Source organism: Anser cygnoides, chromosome 10 (genome assembly GCF_040182565.1).
Source record: "Anser cygnoides isolate HZ-2024a breed goose chromosome 10, Taihu_goose_T2T_genome, whole genome shotgun sequence".
In the NCBI taxonomy this organism is placed as follows: Eukaryota; Metazoa; Chordata; class Aves; order Anseriformes; family Anatidae; genus Anser; species Anser cygnoides.
This window is the reverse complement of record NC_089882.1, coordinates 16,541,220-16,564,911: the sequence shown is the minus strand read 5'-3', so window position 1 is coordinate 16,564,911 and position 23,692 is coordinate 16,541,220. Positions and strand designations below refer to the sequence as shown.

The 23,692-nt window shown below is 39.4% G+C and overlaps 1 protein-coding gene across 9 annotated transcripts in view; it reads left to right on the top strand.

The window, feature by feature from the left end:
- PRKCD (protein kinase C delta) overlaps window positions 1–23,692 on the top strand; it is a 67,939-nt gene that overhangs the window by 32,334 nt on the left and 11,913 nt on the right. For 6 of the 9 annotated variants that reach the window (XM_067003478.1, XM_048072426.2, XM_048072454.2 and 3 more), the window contains exons 2-8: window positions 5,692–5,831; window positions 9,259–9,458; window positions 12,241–12,301; window positions 21,098–21,254; window positions 21,915–21,946; window positions 22,608–22,693; window positions 23,387–23,516. In XM_067003478.1, the coding sequence (XP_066859579.1) occupies window positions 5,717–5,831; window positions 9,259–9,458; window positions 12,241–12,301; window positions 21,098–21,254; window positions 21,915–21,946; window positions 22,608–22,693; window positions 23,387–23,516 (781 nt within the window). In that variant the 5' untranslated portion in view covers window positions 5,692–5,716. Of the gene's footprint in view, window positions 1–349; window positions 440–4,246; window positions 4,460–5,691; window positions 5,832–9,258; window positions 9,459–12,240; window positions 12,302–21,097; window positions 21,255–21,914; window positions 21,947–22,607; window positions 22,694–23,386; window positions 23,517–23,692 lie in introns of all 9 variants that reach the window. The other 3 variants (XM_067003476.1, XM_067003475.1, XM_013192007.3) reach the window with 3 other exon arrangements.

Below are 23,692 nucleotides of genomic sequence, written 5' to 3'. Positions count from 1 at the left end.
TGTAGTGACGCAGCGTTTGCTGTGAGTACCTTTCTCCGCCTTTAGCTGAATGGCAGCAATGCAACAGTCTGCAGTCCTTAGGGAAGTCCAGCTGATAAAGAGTGCTGCAGTATATCTTCTTGACAAGGCTGCTAACAGCAAATATAATAAACCTTTTTTAAACTGGCTTCCTTTTTAGACTGACTTCTTCCCACTGAACACCAAACAGAAGCCAGGGCTTGCAACAGAACCTCCTAAAATTCTCTGTAGAATAGTTGCAAGTCTGCAACTTAAGCAGTGAGTACCATCATTGTTACTTTGGTCCAGTGATACGTCCTACAGCACCATTACTGTTTCTCCTCTCTTGCAGATGGGATTTTGATCGGCTCAAAGAATACCTGTGAAGGGGGAGGTATTCAAGCACCGTAGCCAGCCTGCTTCCTTTGAGTTATTCTTTAATGTAAGCAAAAAGCAGCATAAAAGGGAATGATAAAAGCATAAACATGCACGTTAGTGCTATGCACAGATGAAGGATGTTAATCCCATGTCCAGCATCTCTACTTGCAGCCCTTCCTGTGTTATCATCCTGACAGTACAAGCACCTTTGTAGGAAGTACACAAAGAGGAGGCAGGTTCTTCACCATGTTTTTGAAAGTGCTGTGGGGGAAAGGAAAGTTGGCCAATAGTTCATTGCTGTCTTTCTAGAACCTTTTGTCCATTGCCAGAATGGAGGATAGGAAACTCATGTGTAAAAAAAGATGCTTGCTAGTTGGAAATAATTCATATTTTTGCATCTTAAAAAGGAAAAAAAAAAAAAAAAAGTATTGGTGCATATTTTCAGGGATGACCACCCATCAGTCACTGATTCTGGCTGCTGGTGTTGGTGTTCTCCAAAACATTTTTGTGTCCTCAGAAGTGGTCACAGTGAGGAACTGAGCAGAAAGCAGATGTTTTTTGCCATCCAGAGCGTTTTTGTGAGACAGCAGGGAAAAGACATGGCTCTGTGCTGCTTTACATCCATTTACTAAAAGTCAGAACTTGTTTGCTTTTCAGACTACTACAAGGAAATCAGAGAGGAGTTATCTCCTTTGCTTTTCTCTTGGACGTACAGACCTGTGTTGGTGATGGAGCAGCCTGTTCTCTCTTTGGGCCTTTCAGTTTTCATTCCCTTCGATGTTCTGTTCTTGGCCTCTGTCGGTGTTTCCTCCTCCACTGCTTTGATGTTACTTCCTGCTCCGTGCAGAAGTCACAACTGCCTCTTTGTTTCTGGATTGTGTTAGAGGTGACTTGTCCTCACTATTTACAACAAGGAAGAGTTGTAGCAACAAAGGACTCTGACAAGTAACGCCTTCAGCTGCAGCGTGAGTCCCCAGTTGTCGTTGTGCACTGTTGGAAGGAGAGAAACTGTAGAATTTACCCTTTGTCCCTTGTGTCTCTGTGGAGAAGATTGTTACTGTAATATGAAATTTGTGCTAGCAAATGTTGTGAAAATTATCCTTGGAGTTTTTTGAGATTGAATTTATCCAGAAGATTTCCTTAAAACTAAGCATTACAATCAAGTGAAAACTAAACGTTTGTTCGCCCAGCAGATGTTGGCATTGAGGGGAAGGTGTTTCATTTTTTTCAGTATCTCTCCATGCTTACTATAGTCAATGGTAACATGATTGATTTTCTTTTGATATTAAGAACAGTCAAAAGCTTCCAATTGTAAAGCTTCATGGAAGTTACTGTGGATTTTACAGAATCTACTCCAGATGGTGTTGAAGACAGCTTTAGCTTGCAGTAGGGTGTGTCGGGGATCCTTGAGGAAAGGAATATTGTGCTGGACAGCATCAGAAAGCGCACAATCAGGGTAGCCATCTCAGTGTACTGCATACAAAACAATGCTACTAAAGCATTCTTTCCCCTATTTTTTTTCTCAGCTTGTAGATAACTTTGAAACTGTTTGATATACTGAACCTGTAGTTTGGAGTTGCAGTACTTTTGGAGTTTGCATCTCAGTTTTTCCACTATTTGCTTTTAATAATATCACACCCTTTAGGGAAAGTAGTTTGGCTTTAATACTTTTAGCAGCAATACAGGTCATATGAGTAGATCGTAAAATCTCCATGTCCTAGCTGTTGTTTTATAGCAGTTCAGATCTTGACAGATACAGCTCTTAAAACTAGAGTCAACACTTTTTCAGTCGCTTCGGAAATAGTCGAGGAGACCTGAGGTGCTTGTGTCTAAAATGCAGTGAACAAAATGCATGTATTGCTCTGGATGTTTTTGCTTTTCAAATGTGACAAAAGTTTGGATGAGCACATTCTGCAGGGATTTTGAGAAACTTTGTTGAATTAAAGTGAATCTCTGTGTCTGGAGCTTTGCTGCCAAAAACAGTTTTAGTGAGGTATGTTTTTGTTTTTTCACAGCAGTACAGCCAGTACATGTCAACTGCAGTATTTTAGCATAGACAGGGATTGGAAAACGTACCTGAGGAGCAAATCCAAGCCCTCCTTTCTCACTTAACCTCCCTGCATCACAGTACAGTCTATCATATATGGTGAGATTTTACATGAGACCACTGAACATCTCTACTTTTCTGAAAAAAGCAGAATGTATAAGGATAGAGAAACTTGGCAGGAACAGGTAGTTTGTTATGTGAAACTAAGTTGTTGAGATTTTTCTGTTAAATGGAAAGGTAATTTCTAGTTTTCTTCATGGCAACTTTGAACTGAGCTCATCATCAGAAATTCCCGGGGTTTGGTGTTTTGTCTTAACTCCTTTAATTGCTTGTGTTTAGTACTGCATTTCTGAGTGAGAATTTGAGATTGCACTGAAGCCAAGCACTGCGAAGCTAAAACAAATAACCATAGTCAAAACTGAAAAACAGCTTTTGAGAAGCAGAGTAGAAAATGTGGCCTTCAAAGTAGATTTCGTATTAGGCCACTAGAAATGAGGAAGATTGTGTGATTATATAAAGTCCATGTGCTTTTTCTACCCCTTTCTATTGTATCTGTATATTTGCTGTTGAAGTAAATGTCAAATGACAAGCCTTGTGTTCCGTTTCAGGACTGCTGTTAGTTTGAGTCAGTTTGAGTGAAATCAGTGCAATTGTTAGTTTAGCTTTGTCGATGCCTTCCAATTTTTTGTTAGTGTCATTCCAGACTTACTGGAAATTGTGGTTTCTAGCTGGGCTTTTCCTTCCAACCTGAATTATCCTGCAGTCCTGTGATTCTGTCAAATAAAATTTCCTGTGGGAGCTGCACGCTGACCTACCCAGCTTGTTTCTACCTATGGCCTAACTGGGTCTTAAAGCTGTTTCCCCAGAGGTAAAAGATTATGAAATCTGGTTTCTTTTGCGTCTGCATTGAGTAGTAACTTTTTGTTATCCAGTATTGGCAAGTCACGTAGCTGGTCACTTGAGGGTAGTTCTGAGTGTAGCAAGCATGAGGTCTCTCAAGCAGTTAAAATATGTTCCTCGTTAAAGCTCTTGATGAGCATTGTTGCATTTGTCAAAGGGAGGTATCTGATGGTATTTGTTAATTTTTACAGAAGCTATTTTCTCTCTTTGTGGGGTCATCTCAATCCCCAATCTCATCAACTGGTGTTCCAAGCTATTTTAACCAGTGGATTAGTGTGGAAGGGTTGTTGTTTTACTGAAAGTATGGATATCAGGCTGTGGGAATGTGAATTATAGTGGTGGCTCTTAGTTGCTCAGTGGGAAGAGCAGCAGTGCCAAGTAATCCTAAACCTGCTTTCTAACTTTGTCTTACCCTACAGAAGAGAAGGTAGGGAACCAGTCAGTTAATTAAAAACAGCTCAATAAATGTTAGAAAATAGTAAGATTTTTTTTTCCTTTTTTTGAGAGTGGTTTCCACAAAGGGAGATTCTGCATGATGTGGAGATAATGGTGTTAGGAGCTATATTCTGTTTTGCTCCAAAAACCGATTTCACAGTCTTATCTAAATGACTGGTCTGGGCCTTAAAAGATATGAGAAGGATGTTAATTGCTTCTCAGGTTGATGTTTTATATATAAATTTAAAGAATAAAAAATACAAGCATATGCAGTATTGCTTGAAGTGCTCTTCCTAGTGCTGGTTAACAATCTAAATGATAAAAGGCCAGCTCAGCCCCTTTTTTTTCCTTTCCTGTAATCTCTTCCTATTACCTTGTTAACTCTTTTCTCCTAATCCCACCTGTTCGTTCTCTGATTGCGCGTAACGTTCCTTGCTAGCAAATGACTCTTTTCTCTCACCTTTTGAATACCTCATTTTTGCTTCGCAGAACAAGTATCAACATACGAGCTACAGAGCCTAGCTGTATTGCTGAACATGCTGCAAGCTGTGAACTGAAATCTGCTCTGAGCTCAGGAGCTCTTGAGAACGAGGGAAGACCAGTGAAACACCAGTTGCTGACTTAGAAATTGCAGGATTCTTGCGTCTTGGGTTAAACCAAGTGACACGGTACTGCTGTAGTTTTTCCTACTCCTTTTGTCTGGTATGTGTTCCCACCTTCAAAAAAGGCTATTTTCAAAGTTTGGTGTCTCACAGTTTGAATCAGTAGCTCTGTGATGTGTCCTAGGAGTAGTACAGCACCACCTGAAAGCAACGCAGGGAGTTGTGTGTTGTTATTTGTTTTGGTTTGGTGGTATTCTCTGGAAGGTACATCGCTTTCCACATTAAGTGTCTAAGTGGAAAAAAAGTAGCATGAACTCATGATGTACGAACCAATTACTCAGCGTGTTAATGTTGACCAAGTAGTTATATGCAGTGCAATTACTTGATCATGCAAAAGAACATGTTACCCTTACTGTACAGCTAGTAGTGCTTTTTGCCGCAGTGTCCAGAAGTTATGTGCATAGTTCAAGAGTTTCTTGGATAATCTTTATAAATAAAATTAACAAGGGCATTTCTTTTGTGATTTGATTGGCAATTGAAGCATCTAGGTATTCTGAAGCTTTTTGAGGTTGTGTAGGAACTGAAAAATAAAATCTTACACACCCAAAGGGAAAAAAAAAAAAGGTGTATATATATTTATAAAAACAGTTTTAAGAGATAAATTTTGTGTTTGTGGCACCTTGCATTATGGGAGAGATTGGGAAAGGGATGTGTGGAACAGACAAAACCATTCTTCCTCACTTTTTGTTTCCCAACCCAGCCCTTGGTCCAGTCATGATGGTTTGTGTTTTTTTTTTTTTAAACATTTATACAATGTAGCTTTAAGTTCCAACATACCGAATGATACTTAAATATACACATTCTATGATACAAATGGCTCAAAAACCTAGTTTTTTATAGTAACAAAACTCCATAATTAAAAATCAAAGGATCATCAATGTGTTAAGAAATGCATGCAGTTTGTCCGCTTGAGTTCTAATCTGTCTCTTAGTTTGGGAACTACTTCTTTAATAAGAGTGTCCATGTAACCGTGTCTGTTAATGAGTAGGGTCTCAGCCAATTAAAAACTGAGGAAGGTCTAAGTCAAAGGTATGAATACTACTTATTTTTAACAGGATACAGTTAAAAGTGGGTCTTAAGTTCAGTCTTTGATCAAACGTGATGTTTTTTGTTTCAATGCATGCCAGTTTTACTTAAGCTTATGATCTCAAAAGCAAATTTAAGACTTGCAGACTTCAGTGGATGGGTTGTGTTGGTTATGATGGCTGAGAACTGTGTATTGCTTTCTCCTGTGTCTCAGACCAAGTCTTTTATTCTATTCTTTCCACATAGGTGTGCATCAGCATTGCTGTGAACAATGGCCCCCTTCTTAAGGATATCTTTCAACTCGTTTGAGCTGGGACCTGTGCAGAATCAAGGGGAGCAACTACAGCCTTTCTGTGCTATCAAGATGAAGGAGGCATTGACTACAGGTGGGGTTACAAAGGGTGATGCTTTTCTGAGTATGAATAAACCGTTGAGAAATACTGCAATCCCTCTTAGGCTGTGAGTAGTAACGAATGCTGCTTTTCCTGTCACACCAAGCACTTCAACACGGGCTTTTCTTTCAGAATGCAAGAAATAACAATGACTGTTGTTTCTACCCCCTACATAAAATTAGGCTTCTTAATTAGAACTTTCTTGTCCGGCAGCAAGAGTGTTCAGCACTTGGTAGTACGAAGTCCAAGCTTTCTTGTCTCCCGCTTCACCACCAACACATAACTATTCACAAAACACGTGGTGAAGCAGCTGAAACAGTTAAAATGTCACTTTTGCACAAGTTAAGGTGCATCGCGAGTTTTGTATGATGTAGGTTTGCAAATGTTAAATAAAGCATTGTTCTCTCCAGTTCTGCAAGAAGCAGACTGCACTCACAAGTGCTCTGCAAGGAAGATAGTTGTGTAGTGGAGTGCCATGAAAAGGGATCTGAGCTGCAACAGGTTGAAGAATACCCTCCTCAAGCACAGAGCAGTACACTGTTTGTATTGACTTAGAGGATGGGTATATTAATGAGAAACATAATTGGTTACAATAGTAACTGAGGCATTTTGGCAGAATTATTTGCTTGGAATGACTTGCACCCAAGGTCTTGTTAGCACCTCCGTATTCATCAGGCCCTAAGTCTTCGAAGACCACTTCTTCACAGAATCTGGTCAAAAGCTTTGTAACAGTTTCAGACATTTACCTAAAATATGTCACTGTAGCCAAACAGGATGAGAGAAAAGCCTAGGAATTGAGAGAAAAGCCTAGGAATTGCTGTACAGGATCAGACAGGGCCTTTTAAATCCTGCCTTATGTCTTTAGGGCTTCACAAAATGCCAAAGAATGCAGAAAAGGGGTGAATTTTCTTCTTCCTCACAACATGATTGAGCTATCTCCTTTTTGTTTAGATAAAGGCTCCAAAGCAGCTGTTTCTTTGTGTGTTGGGAGAGCCTCTAAAGAAATGGTGCTCAAAGTGTTGTTCCTGTTGGTATGTATGGAGAGGTGGAAGTGGTCTAAATAAATCCCCTTTAAAATTTTGCAGCTTATGTCTCCTGACAAGTGTAATCATCCCACCATTTCTCTTCTCTGCTTGCATGTATCATTGAAGCACTGAAAAGTGGGGGAGAAGGGTGCCGTGAACCTGAGTGGTGACTGACTGGGGAAGGGAGGCGCTCAGGAAAAGAAATAGATGCATCCATTATCAGTTTGACAAGATCTGGAATAATAACTTCAGTTCGATTTGCATGCTGAAGCATGATTGAGGAAAAGCTTATCATACAAAAAGAAAATAATTTGCCTAATGATTAGGCATTAAGCCAATTTGCAAACGTGTCAAGTATTTTGAAGCCACTAGTGTTAATAGAGAAATAAAGGATGCCTGGATTCAGAAGGGGTAGGAAAAGTGTTTTTAAAGGCTGTTCTTTTCTGAGACTGAAGTGTTCATTTTCAGTCAGATGTTGTGATCCATGACAAGTCTTGATTAGTATGATTTTAATTACAAAAGCAGCGTGGTCAGGCTGGAAATTGTTGCCAGTAATTCAGGCAACTTCTTTTAGTTCTATGTGAGGTAAGAACATGTATAGTAACTGCTCAAAACAGATCTTAATTGGGATATGAGAATAGGGAGACTTCTGTGGATGGACTGAAATAGTTCTCGCCTCTAAAAATCCAACAAAAAGTATTAGCAACATGTCTGTAAACTGCTGCTGCTTCTGCAAACTGTGAATTACTGTCAAAGGTTCTGCAAATAGCTGCAATTTTTCATGTTCCCAAGGATGATGGCTGAAGTGTGCCTTTATGATAAGTAGGTTTGGATCACTAAGAATTTTTTTTGTGTTTTTTTTTTGTTTGTTTTCTGTCTGCAAAGTTCCCCAATTTCCAGATAAAAGCTTTTGACTGAGTAGAGGAGGAATGGTCAAGTTTTCTGTGAAATGGTGGAGGTCCTCAGGTGGCTGTTTGTGAGCATTTTAGAATGCCTTTTGGCAAGCAGAGTTGGGTGTGCTTGTGAAAGTTGTAATTTGTAATGCTGTTGTTGGCAGGCATTCCCTAATAAAGAAGTAAAAGGGTGCTACTTGTTACTCTCATTTGGATCGCGCAGCGCAATTGAGCAAAGGGTATTGAGCAAGTTACTACTGAATGAATGCAGACTTTGCCTTGAGTTTCCAGGAAGTTTTGCTTTTTTTTTTTTTTTTTAATAAGATGCATCTAATTCTTCCCTCATTGAAGAGAATGAAAATTTGATTGCATTTTAGGAGGCATATCACACTGCAGCTTGTTGAAGAAGGGTCAAGCTATTTAATCTGCTTTGTTACTGCCTTGATATCATAAGAACAGGTTACACACTTATGAAGAAAAAAATGGATCATTCAGAGCTGGAGAGGAATTTAGAAAGCACTTTCATTGCAGCAAATAATTTTGATAAGTAGCAGAAATTGTACAGAATGTACAAAATGATATTCGGTTACCTGCGTACAAATGGGGAGTAATAGGCTCGGGAGTAAATCAGAGCAACACTGAGGAGGTGGCATCGCGTACCAGAGTCAGAGTGAAAAACTGGATGTGGTTGCTTGGGAGGCTGTATCATTTTGGGTGTGTTGATGGGACTACTGAGAGACTCGGGTCAGGAAATAGGCTGAAGCTTGTTATAGATAGGGACAGAAAACAGCTGATTGGTGCACTAAGGTAAAGATAGGAAGAAATTACGTTAACTGGTAGCAAGAGAGATAGAAATTGTATATTAGAAAAATCATAATCTAGCTAATAAGAATAGTGTGGCATAGTGTGGCATTATAAGACTTGAAGGAAAGAGTCTGTAGAGATGTTCTTATGGGAAACTAGGTAAGTGTTAGGTGGAAAAAAATTTATTTTGAGGTTCTTTCAGTCTTTTCCTTATTCTTTAGGAATGCAGGGTCTGCATGTGCTAGAGAAGACTGATAAAGCCTTGTAATACCATTTAAAAAGTGGCAAACATGGCAGAGAGAGTGCAATGTCAATGAAGTGACTTGCGTATGAATAGAAGTGACATGTTGGGATAACTTGGGTGTGGATTAATGAAATGTGAAGCTTTTCATCTCTCAGCCACTAGTATCGATTTAAACTTAAGTCAACCTAAGATCTGTCTTAATTTATCTTCTAGCAGTAGGTATTCAGTATGATCAGATGGCCCGTGATGGAGATTGATGCCAAAAAGCAGACATGCAAATATTCCCTGTCAAGATGCAAATAACTAAACCCACTTCTGAATTCCATAACGGGATTTGTCCCTCCTGGTCTCTTGGGCTGCACATTAACACCTTCACTGCCTTTGCATGCCCTGTTTGTCAGGGTGAACTTTGCCTTTTGATTTTACAATTTTCTCTTATTTTGTGTGGCTTTCAGAGAGAGGAAAAACTTTGGTTCAGAAGAAACCCACTATGTATCCAGAATGGAAATCAACTTTTGATGCCCACATTTATGAAGGACGCGTGATTCAGATTGTTCTCATGAAAGCAGCAGAAGAGCCATTATCTGAAGTGACTGTAGGTGTGTCAGTCCTGGCAGAGCGGTGCAAGAAAGGCAACGGCAAAGCAGAGTTCTGGGTAAGGGAAAAGTTTAATTTCTTAAACCTGCCGACCTGGTTATGCTTCTTTCAAGCTGAAGAGAGACCTTATGCCTGTGAGTGTTCAAGCTCTTTAGCATGTGTGGCAGGAGTTTGTAAGACAATTAATTTAGCGATGTACAATCAAAGTTCAAGAAACTGACAATAAAATCAATGGCTTTGGTATCTGAAATACTGATGTAAGTCACACTGAGAGCCTATTTCAAAAAGCTTAATAGTCATTGCAGCAATTAGCAAATGTTTAAATTGGATCTGATCATTGTGATTCATCCAAAGGTGAAGAAAAGTGAAGCTGATTCCAAGGCATTTCAGTTTAGAATTCCTATTTTACAAATTTATTTTTACAGAAAATTTTACTTGGGTTAATGCTGCTGAAATGGGCATTTTTTAATCCCCACTCTGTTTTAATCATATCTTATCTGTCAAAGTACATAAACCCAAAGAACAACTGCTAAATAATTGTGTGTGAATGTCTTTCAATTACTACCATAAACATCAAATAAAAAGGAATTTAAAAACATAAAATATTTTCTATTTTTTATTGAGAGGAGTAAGTGACAGGAAGGATCAAAACCCTGAACCAAGAAATCTGAAACATTAAACATAAAAATTCATTCATTCAGTTGATGTGTTGCAATGATTTCTCAATGAATTAAGGTTTTAATGATATGTCTTTTATAAAATCCTATTCTCTAGCTTCTGTATTGATTTTCAGGCGAAACTGAATAGGCTTAAATAAACACAATTGTTTTGGGGGGATGAAGTTGTTCAGACCCTTGTGAGAGCATTGTGAAAGTGTGATGAGGCATTAATGTCCCACAGAATTGTATCAAATTTTGAAGCAACTCTAATTAGTGGCCTGAATAGATAACATTTCTCAAAATGCAGAAATAAGACTCAGAGAGGAATATCTGGATATCTCATGATTTGGGTGAGAGCTGTCTAGCTGGGTGGTTAGGTGCTATAGTATTGCCCAACATCCAGTTGTACATAAAGCTGTATTCCAGACACTTTCCACAAAAAGTACATGTATTTGGTACTACAGGAACTGACAAATTCTGTATTTGGAGTATGGGTAATGCAAAGGTAATATTTGCTAAATACAAGCAGGTGTCCTTAAAATCTCATGTGTAGTCTCATATGCAAAGCCTTTTGGACTGGGGTGTAGCTGAATTTGCCCAGAACACTTCAGGAGGCTTTTTTGTTGGTCGAGCTAAAGCAGGATGAGCAGGTAACAACAGGTAGACAACTTGACGAGTCATCTTGCTCACACAATCGACAATGCTGGTCCCCACTTGGAAGGGGATGGATATATGAATGGTATCTCTTCCTGAATGCTAGGTGGGAGTTTCAGAGGGGGAGAGGGAGTACCCAGTTATTGCTTCACATAGTATGGAAATACTTCTTTAAAAACAAAACAAACAAACAAACAAGACCTATTCTCTTTCAAGTCCATTTTTGCTGTAAGTAGCAAGATCTTGCTCTGAGTATGTGCAAGTCTATCTCAGCAAGCAGATTTTGGGGGGTGGGGTGGGGAGACGACAACTTAAAGGGACGTTTAATATTGAAGGTGCTTACAGATTTGGCTGGGTCAGTAATATCTCACTACTTTGTGTTCAACTGTTACATTCTGAAACTGTACAAGTTTTTTCCCACCTTAACTTGAATTCTGGGATGAGCAATTATTCAGAGGAATGGTTAAAACTGAAAGTGATCAGTTTTAGTCTAGCCAGTTCAGTGTTTTGAAATCCTCTGCGTATTACCCACAGAGCAGGTACCATATAGTCACCGTCAGCATTAAGCTTCCTCCTAAACAAGCTCAGTCATGGCTTGGACCTACCATCATGCCCAGAAGAGGTATCAGTTCACTTTTCATAGCCTGTAAGGTTGGTTTTGTGTACAGAGAGAAAGTCATTAGTAGCTGTTAACTGAAGTCTTTGCTTTCTGTAAACTTTGTCAGGCAAATGTTTCTGAGTGTCAGACAGTGCCTTAAAATGAAATAAATAAATAACCTAGGCAGTATCCCACTAGGGCAGTGAGATTTATGGAGATATATCTATTTTAATTTTTCTTGTTTTTTCCAAGTTGCATTCACCAATTTGTTATTAACCCAGTGGTACTTTGCTCTTTGCTAAAGTGAAGACTGAATCAGTCTTTCAAGCTTAATAGCTTCCTACCTTGTAGGAAGGCAGCAGGTTAAGCATTAGTGGTTGCTCTCTGAGCCCAGGAACTGGCTTAAAAGGCATTTCTTTTTGCTGTAGGGAGCTTTGTAATGATGCTGGTCTGTAGGACATTCCAGAGAAACCATGTGTAATAGTCTGGTGGGAAAACAAAATAAATTTTGATACCACCGCTATTTTTATGATGATAGGCAATGGTATTTGGTATGTCTGTGGTTTTGTTGTCAATAAACACACACGGCATTGTATAGACTTTAAAAACTAAGTTCCTGTGCAAATTGAATTTATGAAAAGTAAAAATAGGTGCTGACAAACGTCTTTGCAGAAAAGGGAAAGGAACATGCAAAAACAATGTGAACTTGGACTGCAATGAACTTTTGGGTAGACATCAAAGCAATGCAGCATACTAGCAAAAACAATAGAATAAAAGCACCTGGTTCAGCTGCAGCAGTGAGATATAGAAGAGGATTGTAATCCAATAGTTACTGAATATTACACTTTGATTCCCTAGAAAGAGCTGTGTAAATTCCTGAGAGTTTCAGTTAGCCACATGCTTCACTGTTGGTATCTTTCTTTCCACAGCTTGATCTACAACCTCAGGGAAAGGTGCTGATGGCTGTGCAGTATTTTTTAGAAGATGCAGGTAATGTCAAATTTGTTTTCAGTTGCTTTTGTAAAACATGGAGTGTTGCTTACAAAAAAAATATCTGTTGTGCTGGGTAGAATATTCTAATTTTGTTAATTTGTTTTGTAGGGTTTTTGTTTTGTGGAGTCATAGGGGCTGCATTTTTTAATTTCTAAATGCCTTCATACTCTGTATTCCTGTTGCGTTCAGCCATTTTAGGGTCGTTAGTATGTCTGTCCTCATGTTTTGATGTAATAGAAAAGTATAGTAAGACCCTAAATAGGCATAAATAAGTTAATTTTCTTGTTCTGATTTATGTGGTAAACTTTTGTGGATTGGGGAAATAAGCCTGAGTTTCCTGAGATTCAGTTGTGCTATTTGTTAATCGTGGAAACCAATTGTAGCAATGAGTGAATGGTTAAATGTTAAAATGCAAATCTAGTCAATGTTCTGCCATATCAGTTTAAAAAGCGAACAAGCTGTACGTGATAGAAAAGCTACACACGCTGTTTGGAAAAGAAACTATGAGGTAAGAGGAGATGGTTAATTATGAGAGGGAAAGCTTTAGGTACACTAACAAAAACAAATATTTTAGCAGAGATTTGTGTAATTTTCCTAAAGGAAATGATGTAAACCTCACAACTTGCTTAACTAGTGGTTAAAACTTTCCTATGCTAGAAATGACAAAACCATTATTTCTTGGGAATTAAACTGCTCTGACATTTCAGCTTATCAGTCTTACATGGTTTTATACTGTGTTTATAAATCATAAGTAGAAAGAGTAAGCAGTAAGTCTAAAAGCATTGTTTGTGGGTTTTGCTGGTGGTGGGTTTTTTGTTTTCTGTTTTTATTTTTTTTTTCCATATATATACAGGGAACATAGTTCTACTCTCATAGAACAGCAAATTGTGGAGGTTTTCTGTACCATATGTGCAATCTGTGTAAAAGCTACTGGAAAAGCTGCTAAAGATAGAATGTGATATGCAGTAAATGACATTTCAGAGATGACATTTTAGCTTTGCAATGGCAAAAAAAAAAAAAAAACAGCCATTACTTTGGTCTCCTTTATGAAAAGTTAACTCTTTAAAGCTAAGTGGAGTGAATCTGAAGAGCCCATAAGTAAAAGTAAGTCTCCTAAAGCTTAGAAGCTCTCTGATTATGCACCAGTAGTATTCAGGCTTGTATTCAAACTGTTATGAACCATGATGTTAGAAAACTTTCGTCTTGGACTTCATCATGGATTTCCCATGCACGGCACTATGCATGCACTGAGGATTTCTCGGTTTAGTAAGACATACAGAAATTGACTTGTCCAGGAAGCTTAAATGTTTCTCAACTGAAAGTGCACAAAAACAACTTCATTTTTTTTCAGTTGCTCATTTAATAAATCTGAAGCTTATTTGCTTTTTTCCATACAGATATAAAAAACAGTAGAGGCAGAGTAAGTGAAAACCTTCTGTAATTTGCCATCAGATGCTAGGAAGAACAGCTAATTTGTGCTATAAGTACTAAAATAATTGTACTTAGTTATTTGTCAGAATAAATTTAAAATAGATACAATGCTCTTTCAAATGCTTGTCATTGCCTTTATTATTAGGCATTGCAGATGGCAGTGGATGAAGTGTAAATACTGAACAGATCTGTAAATCATCCAATCATACTTTAATTGGCAAGTTGAAATTCATGTGCTAATGTTCCTGTTCGATCTTCTACTTTGCAAGAACTTCCTGTTTACCTTCCATTTTACAGGCAGTTACTGACCACTAACTTTTTCATAACCAAACCATTGAGGCAGTGGAGACTCCTTTTCAAGATATAGCTATACAACTACATTTTGTGAAGGAAAGTCGTTCAACCTGACACTTGGAATGCTCGCATCAAACATCAGTACACTGTAACACACTAACAGTCCTCAAAATCACAGACTTCCCTTGTGTCACTATATACTTGCTAAATTGGAAAACATTGCAGTGATTTTGGCTCATCGTTGCACTGCTTTAAATGTTTTCTGTAGTTAAATTAGCTGTTACCAGTACTAGAGTGGAGAAGTTTGTTAGTGCATTACAAGGATGTTTGTGTTGACTTCCATTCTTCACATTGCTAAAACCCTTAGTTAATAGTTGAAAGCTCAGAGACTGTTCACATTCCTTCCTATGTACATACCATTTGGTTTTCTCTCTGACGTGCCTTTCCATACAGAACTGGATGGTAGAGTGTCTAAAATACTAAAAAAGGCTTGTTCTGAAAGTGGTATTTCGGTTGTTCCCTAGTGAAGGTATTGCTACCAGCAGTGTCTTTGAGTTACAGGTGGTAGCTTTCGTTTGAAAAACTCCAAGCACTTTGCAAAAGTGACTAATTCTTTCTTTGGCTTGCTTTGGAGATGAAAGCTTTTGATTTCCAACCCTTCCTTCTAAGTAGAACACATTCTGCCACCTTTAGAGAAAACTGCTTTTCTTTGCTTCAGTAGTAGGCAGTAGCGTTGAGAAGTAAGCATGTTACTGCTCCGTTACCAGATTTACTGTTAGAGAATAATTTTCTTCGAATTAGCTGGTACTGAGGTCTGCTCCATGGTGGGCTACACTGAGCCATTTCATTTCTATGTTCCCTTTGCCTACTGGAGCCTGGTCGGCTACTTTAGAGGCACATATGAAAAGTTTTCCCAGTTTTAGATGCATTTTTCTTTCTAGACTCTGTAAAACAGGGACTGCTGAGCCCCCTGACTTAAAGCTGTTGAAGAATTTATTTTGCCTCCTGTCCTGTGGTCTGAAAATAAGCTTGTGCTGGAAATCAAAGCTTGTCTTCTGATGTGTGAAATACGAGAACAGGATGTTGACCCCCACTTTCATTTCAGAATACTGTTTTCTTTCTGCCCCTCGTTCTCTTGCTGTAGCATTGAAAATAGCTTATAATTCTGGAAGGCAGCTTTAGCTTTAATAGGTGGAAGTTGCAGTGCGTTTAATGCTTTGCTTGATCGTTGTTTATTTAAATGTAGTTAATGACCTTACCGAGTAAGAAAACCCAGGATCACCGAGGTGGCTTACTGTACTACCGAGTGTCTCCCTGTGTTAGCAGCCTCAGAGGTTTTGGAAATACGCTTTTTTGTCTTGCTTTTGAATTCTGAATTACTGTTTTCCTGGCTTCAGCTTCCTGGAGAAAGGGTTAGTGAATTCTTTCCTTCAAATGCTATCAGGTGGATCAGATTTGCATGGGAACCTTTGATACCTGAAGTATGCGACGTCTGGGAGAGGAATATGAACCGGAGAGCTGCAAATATTTTTGAATATGTTTTTCTTTGTGTCTGTTGTGATGAGTGATGGGCGAGTGTGAGATCTGAGAATTTTTCTGAGATATTTGAAAAATAATGCACAGATTCTCTGATAGCACGGTCTGCATATCGTACGGGTCTAGATTCAGATATAAAGCAGGTTTCTGTGTGGGTGAGGCATGTTAGGGAAGAGTTGTCATGTTATCGATAAGACATTATGAGGGCTAAAAAGCCAGAAGTGATCCCTCATAGATGGAAGTGGAGAAGTTGATATGATTTAATCATTTAACTGAGAAAACACTGTTTCTAAAACGTGGTAGATGTGATGGTTATTCAGTGGCACCTTGCATCTGCTTAATCTGCATCTAGAAGTGTGATTGCACAAATTTAATAAAAATGTCTTCCGGCTTAATTTTTTCTTTTCAAGGAAATAAAACATTCAAAGATAAAGTAATTTAATAAACGCAAAGTTGGTGGTGTATTTGGTTGGGAAGGTAGGTAATGTGTTGTGTAGAGCTGAGGAAATGATATAATATCTGTGTTCATAAGAAATTTGACTTAGATGCTGGTTCTTTTTTTTAAGGCTATTTTTTCTGTACCTTTGTAATTTAAAAAGGGGAAAAAGAAAAAAAGGTGTTTTCCAGTTAATTCCCTGTTTTACCACAAGAAATGAGATAATATCTCAGGTATCTGTGTATATATATCACAGATATATTCTCAGGTATCAGAGCTGTTAACTAAAACACTTGAAATTAAAGCAAAAAAAAAAAAGGAAAAGAAAAAAACACCACACACTGTACAACTGGGCACAGACTGCGCTCGGACTGCGCTAGTGCAGCAACTCTGCAGATGGTGTGAGCGCTACAAAGAGCGCAGCCTGGACCCAGGATTTTCTTCTCCTGGATTGAAAGGCGAGCCTTATTCAAAGTCTGTTCTGTTTTAGCTCTTTTCGGAAAGACCGCTGGCTTCATTCATGCCCATGACACAGTAGGTCGGTGTGGTGAGGCGCTAAAGGCAGCTGCAGAGCAGTGCACCTCAGCGCTTTGCTAAGCACTGGTCAAAGCGGCGCGGGCCCAGCGCGTGTCCGTGGGTGTCCCGGTCTGCACGCAGAGCAGAGCCCAGCACGCGTCTTAGTGCAGCAGAAATGCCCCAACTCTTACATGTATTGTGTGTGCCTTTGTAACGGGTGCAACAAAGGATTCATAACAGTGGTTTTGAGACCACGTTAAAACTTCTAGTGTTAGCTCCTGGGTTGGGAGAGGTAACGTGAAATTTTGTGCCAGCTTTGAGAGCAAATGGCTCGTGCAGGATCAGGCCGTTGGTATTGCTGCTTCCGTGTCAGCAGCATAAAATCCACAGGTATGGAGAATGGGGGAGATGGCTTAAAAAGAGAGAGATACACAGCAATACTAATACCTTGTGTATAATAACGAAACTTGAAGATTGCACAACCCAAAATGATTTAGCAAAGCAAATTCATGTCACAGAAACGTAGACTTTTGGGAAACTTGTGCTTCTGTAAATGTTTTTCTGTACAGATCTGTAAAGCAGTCCTTTCCTCGACCAGGTTAAAGAGCAGTTCTCTTCTGAGATAGTTCATACCAGGAAGGTTTCCCTTGTGAGAAATAAGCTTTTCTTTTTAATGATTGCTCTGTGAGATTAATATTTTTCTTGACCTGAAGGGCACGCTTAACTTTCAAACTAAGCCAAGTGCAAGGCAGTAGACCTGCAGAAAAAGACATTGAACAGAAATGTCGGTAAGGTTTATAATTTATGGTAAAGTTTCTGGCAAATCTCTTTCAACTCGATCAGCCATTTAGCTCAGGAAATGTTTTGCCCGTCCCTGTTTGAAGCAAAGTCCCAGTTCTCAGTTCCTGACAGTAGCACTGTTATCTGTTCTCTGTTCAGCTTATAAACAAAACCAAAAAAATGAGCAAGTTAAAATGAAAAATGAACTCTGAAGATGGTAAATATTTTTCTATTCCTTCTTTTTAAAACTCTAGTAGGGTTATTCTGGAGGTTGTTTTCTTTTGTCCTTGAACTTGAGAGGTTGAACTGAGACAACTTGACATCTCGCCTTGAGGTTTATTACAGTTCGGCTGAGTCCTAGCGATGTTGTTTCAGGTAGCTCAGTAAATGCTTCTCAGACTTCGCTTCGCACGTTACGTTACTGGCTGAAAGGACTGCAAAATAGTCTGAAGGGCTGGCGCTGCAGTTGTGTACACAGGGGTATGGTTATAGCCCTTCTGGAGAACTGCAGCATTAGTTCACAGGCGTGCTTAACGATTTCTTAATGAATATCCGTCCCAAAGGAGTGTCGGGTCCTTTTGTCAGATCAGCTGCAAGTTCTGAGGAGGATCCTTGAAATATATGAACAGCGTGTCAGTGATAAATATTAACCATAGCTCTCAACAGAGGAAATAGATGATGTTTAATGGTGTGTGCTGGGTTCAAAATGATTAATTTTGGGTTCAGGCTGCTGCTGCTACAGAGGTCACCAGGATTTTAGTTGCTGATTCAGCTGTTTTGTCCGAGACGGTTTCTGACTGTGTGCCGGCCCAGCGCAACCGTTTTGTCTGTGTGAGTCCTGGCTGGAGGGGAGCAAAGGCTGTCCCTCTGCGTTTCTTCCTCTCTCTCACCATCTACACCCTGCTGTTGGAAAATTCACTTCCTCGCAATTGTCAATTCTCTCTGCATCTCTAAAATAAAGCCTCTGTTCCCTAGCTGAGTCCGTTCTTGGCTGAACTTCTGAAAAATTTCTGGAGCAGTACACATTAAATGGTAACTTGCTAAACATACTCATAGCAAATAGAAATGAACTATACTATCGTTTCAGAGCCATCTTGGGTTCAGATACACATGACCTGCAGCTGCTGTCCAAACCTCTCAGTTTCTTCAGAAGCATACAAAAATGTTTTCAGCTATGCTTTGATATATTGGTTGATTTTGGCAAAGGTATTTAATAACGCAGCTGCTTGTGAAGACTGTGTGTTCTCACATGCAGATTTTGAAGTTTTGCTGTGCTTTTTTGTGATTTTTCACAGTCAAAGTATGCTTAAGGAAAACATTTATTTTCCCACTATTTTTCTTTGCACAAAGAAAGTAAGTGATGCAGCCTAGTTTACTAATTATCCTTTAAAAATGGATGTCAGTCTAATAGATTTCTACTAAGTTCAATATCAGTTTTCAAGACGGGATAGAAACACCATGTTTCCCGTATGGTTTCTCGTACCCTGATCGGAAGTGTTGTCTGGGAACTTTGCACGCAATATCAGCAATGCTAAATTGCTGTGTTATCAACACAAGGTGAAGCTTTATCCTGTTGACCTGGTGAATCCTGTTTGTTTCTCATTCAACACTTCGATTTCAGACGTTGGGAAGATTTTTGTCCCTAATCTGTTCCATCACAGGGTACCTTAGAATACACGTGAAAAAACACACCTTTCTCTGCTTTGTTGCTGTTGCTGATGGAATCCCCCTTCTGAAGACATCCTTTCCATGGAGCAGGCAATATGAAGTTCTACCAGCTCTCGACATCATTTTCCTCGCGCACCCATTTCAGCGTGTGGTTTTCCTGAAGCATTTGAGGGACAGTGGGTGAGGCCTGTGTATTTGCTCAGCAGGGTTTAACAGAAAGATAGTGCTGTTGGCAGACATCGACAAACTGAAGTACAGCAGTTGATGGGAGTTTTTGCTGGGTGAACTCAGTAGCCTGTTTGAACAGCAGAAATGAATCCTGTTCCTGGAGGGGAAGTGGTGTACGTAGTGTCAGGGTGTCATTATGAACTTTTCAGGGCAAGACAGGGTGGGGTTTTCTTTGAACCAGATGGTCAGTTTGTCAGAAAAGAACATTAATACCTGGTGGTAAAACCCTCTATTGATCTTCCTTTGCAGTAAAATGCTCAGTCTTTCCTCAATCCCTGAACTGACTTTGCCCTTTCTTTTCTAAGATGGCAAATGCTGCTGCAGGCTGATGAATTAGCTCAGGAGACTCAAAATGGTATCGAATGATAGATTGTGCTCCAGGTTCAGCGGTCTGTTGGAATAGGAACAGTGGCAGCCAGCTGATAAAATGATGAAGAACAAGCACAGCTAGCAACAAGAAAAACAGGGCTCCTGGGTAACTTTGCAGTAAATGCAGGCATTGTGGTTAATGTAACTTGGCAAAGGAATCTCTTTCTATCAATATAGAAAGCAAAGTGCTGACTGGTATTGATGCCAGGCAGCAATGCCACGGAGCAAATCTAAACCAATTGTGTTGGCAGTGGGAAAAGTACTTCTAAGGCTCTCTTCTTACTCCATCGCCATGGAAGCTCTCACCCTGCAAGCTTTGCAGCACCTGCAGCCTGTGAACCATGTCCACGTTGTTCCAGGTTATGACCCTAAGCTGCTGACGAGAGCTGATGTGGTTAGCAGTCCATTTGCTTCCATTGTAGACTCAAGCTTTTTATTTTTATTTTTTTCCCTGCCAGCTGGGGATTGTCCCTCATCAGCTCTTCTCTATCTGAAAGAAACATGCCCTACAGTTAAATTACCAGTAATCCCAGTCTTGTTTGATGCACCTTTAAGTGGTTATTTCCATTACAAACTCCTCCTGTTGTTTTCAAAATGTGTAAGTAAAACTACAGAGTCTTGAGTTACGGCTGAAAGATTGTGATGTAAGAGACTCATTTTTGGAAGAGAAACTCAGAAGCTTCCTTGGAAATTAGTGGAAATAACTAGAACCCATAGTGAAGGGCCTATATTGAGCCAGTTGGACTCAGATCCTTAAAAGTTCATGTTTTTTGTTTTTGGTTTTTTTTTCCCTTGGGTAATACTACACTGTATGTAGTATAGTACTATACGCTACTGTGTATCTCCAGCATATACTGTTGTTACTAGAGTATTTATAGTACTATATACTTATAATCCTATGGTGGCTGGCAGGGAGAGGAATGAGACTGGGATGTGTTGACAGACATAGCATCAAGACTTGTCATGAGTTAGCATAATGGGAATATCTAATAGAAAATTTCATTTATCCTCACTGTGTAATGATCTTGGAGGCCAGAAGAAACTAATCATTCTGTCAAAATGGAACAGTCATATGGCCCAGTGCTGACTCAAGGTCAGGTGCAGGAGGGCATGCAGAGCATGAAGAGGTTTCTACTGATGGAGAAGACCTCCTGCTTCCAATAAAACACATTTTATCTTGTGCATAAATCATAAAGTAGCAAAGCTTACCATTTTTCAAGAAACATCTGTAGTTGTCATTTCTCTAGCAAGGCTGTACTACTTTTCCTGATTCCTCCTCTCAGCTTGTTGGCTGAAGGCTTCCTCTGAATGAGCAGGAGTGGGAACTGCCTGCAAACAAGAACATGGAGACCCCTTAGGAGCCAGCGCATTTGTGTGCTCCACCCTTGTTGGACTGACAGTCTGCAAGGACGCGTGGAATAGAGACATGAGCTGGAAACAGAAAAACAAACTGAAGGTTTTGGGGAAGCATGTATTAGTCTTTGTCATAACTTCAAGAGTTAAAAGTATGCCTTGTCTTCGTTCCTCCCCCTTAGATTGCAAACAGTCGATGAGGGAAGAAGAGGGAACAGTAACTATGAACAGGAGAGGAGCTATCAAGCAAGCGAAAATCCACTACATCAAAAATCATGAATTTATTGCTACCTTCTTTGGACAACCCACATTTTGCTCTGTCTGCAAAGACTTTGTATGGTAAGAAGGAAGTGTTAAGCTTCCCCCACCCCCAAAGGATTAGTAATTGTAAAATTCGCTTCAGGTGTATTGAAACAAAACATGACGTGTAAATTCATCCGTGGTATGAGAGAGATGGAAATAATTTATTTACTATGAGTATTGTTATGCTTCAGAGCTATAGTCGTCTCTTTCACATTAAAAAATAGATCTGAAATAACTGGCAAAAATTCCATCAGCATCACAAGTGAAATTTGGCCTGTAAGCAACAGCAGCTCTTTCACGAAAGAGTGAGATGGGTGGAACTGACAAAATAGTGCTCAAACTTTGAGATGTGAGGCGGCTGACAGCAGAGTAAAGGCCCATCAAGAGCAAGAAGCTGGGTCCCTTTCATAGGAAGGCTGTTTTTATAGTAAGTCAGATCAGGACTTCCCATGTAATTGAAACTTTGACTTTTCGGGGTTTTCCTCCTAATGTGATGGTTTTTCAGAACATTCTACCTTTTCTTATAAGCCTTGCCGTCCTAAGACAGAGGATTCTGAATACCACAAATTAGATCAGTTTCTTAATTGGAACAAATATTTATGTAGGCAAAGACTATATTTGTTGACATGGTAAAAATAAAATAAAAACTTTCATTCTAGCAAGCTTATACGATTTCCTATATCATTTGTTTTTCAGGGGACTCAACAAGCAGGGATACAAATGTAGACGTAAGTTGATTTTTGCCTTTTTCTTGTATGACCTTCTACATTATTTTATAGATCTAGTATTCACTATTGAAAAATCTGTGAATGTGCGTGGCACAGTGCATGATCACCATGTTTGTTAGTAGATGTGAAACATAAATTTTGCGTGATAAGTTAAGGCTTTCTAGTTGTGATTCCTACCGGAAATTTTAGTGTCAAGATTTAGACTTAGCTATTCTTCTCATGTGTGTAATGCATTTGAAAAGTTGCAGTCATATATGACAGCAGCTTTTGTGAAACCTTTTCTAAAATGAATTACAATTATTGATGGGTTTTACAGCAAAATTCAAAAGCACTTTTTAACTTAGCATATATCTCGGTGCAGTATTCCAAACAGCAGGGGAGGCATCAAAGAGGATCAAAAGCAGAATATTGTCCTCTTATTATCAAATGCTGACAGCATTGCTAAGTGGAGGCAGATTTAGTGTAGAAATAGAGGTTATGATAACAGAGAATGGGGGGAAACAGCTTTAAGAAGATCATCATCTTGATAGAAATTATTTTGATGTGTATGCTATGGTGGAAAGGAGCGTGTTTCTCGCGTTGTGCTAAGAAATGCAAACACTTCATCCTATGTACGTATTATCTGAAGAAATCCTTTTTTTTTCTTATGCATGTCTTGAAGAATGCAATGCTGCTATTCATAAGAAATGTATTGATAAAATCATCGGGAGGTGTACTGGTACTGCAGCCAACAGCAGGGACACAATGGTAAGAGCTGGAACAGTGTATTTAGAGTGTAACTAAATACTCTTGAACTAACAAAACCTGTAGAAACAGCCAAGTCCACTTTGGGAGCTACTTGGCTGCACAACTAAGCTACTGTCTTCTCTTTATGATTATATGGAATGTGTAGTGGAGGAAACTTTTAAGCAAAAAATGCGCTTAAAAGCCCTGCAAGAAGGTGGGTAGTATTGCTTGATTGTTTCTTTCCCTGCTAGATGAAGGATGAATTTTTCTCTTGGATATGTTTTGTGTGTGGTGTGTTGCTACACCTAGAGGCGCATCGTGAGGGTGAAATGACATCTCTTCCTGATGTTCTGTGTGCATTTCACAGGGACTCTCCTATCCTTCATCAGTGTACTACAACATCGATTTCACTCTTGTCAGGACCCTAAAACCTCACACAGTTGTCTCAAATATTTTTAAACTCCAAGCGGTTTATGCATGTAGCTTCACGTTCACTGCTAATGTGGTGAGATGTAAAGAGATGCTGCTAAAAGCACAGTTTTGTTCAGTTACTGTCCAGTTAGGGTGGGATGTGTACCCACCTTCTTATTTGCAGTATGTTAAGGCTGGGGTATTGAGGATTAAATTGTTGTAGCTGTGTAATATCCAAGCTATTTTCTGTAAGAAGCTGGTCCTGTTTTGGGTGAAGTGGCTCACCCCTCTCCCTGCCAACAGTTTCAGAAGGAACGTTTCAACATCGACATGCCTCACCGCTTCAAAGTTTACAACTACATGAGCCCTACCTTCTGCGACCACTGTGGCAGCCTGCTCTGGGGGCTGGTCAAACAAGGACTCAAATGTGAAGGTATGGAGGCAGAGGGAAGGCAGCTCGGACCTCTTCCTGCTTTTCCAGCGTGGTCTCTTTCTCTCTGCCCCCCACTAGAGATTAGCTATTGCTACACACGGTGCATTTGTATATGTGTTATACAGAATGAGATTTATCTCATCCATGTGTTGTTTAAACACTCTCTTTTAGTAGAG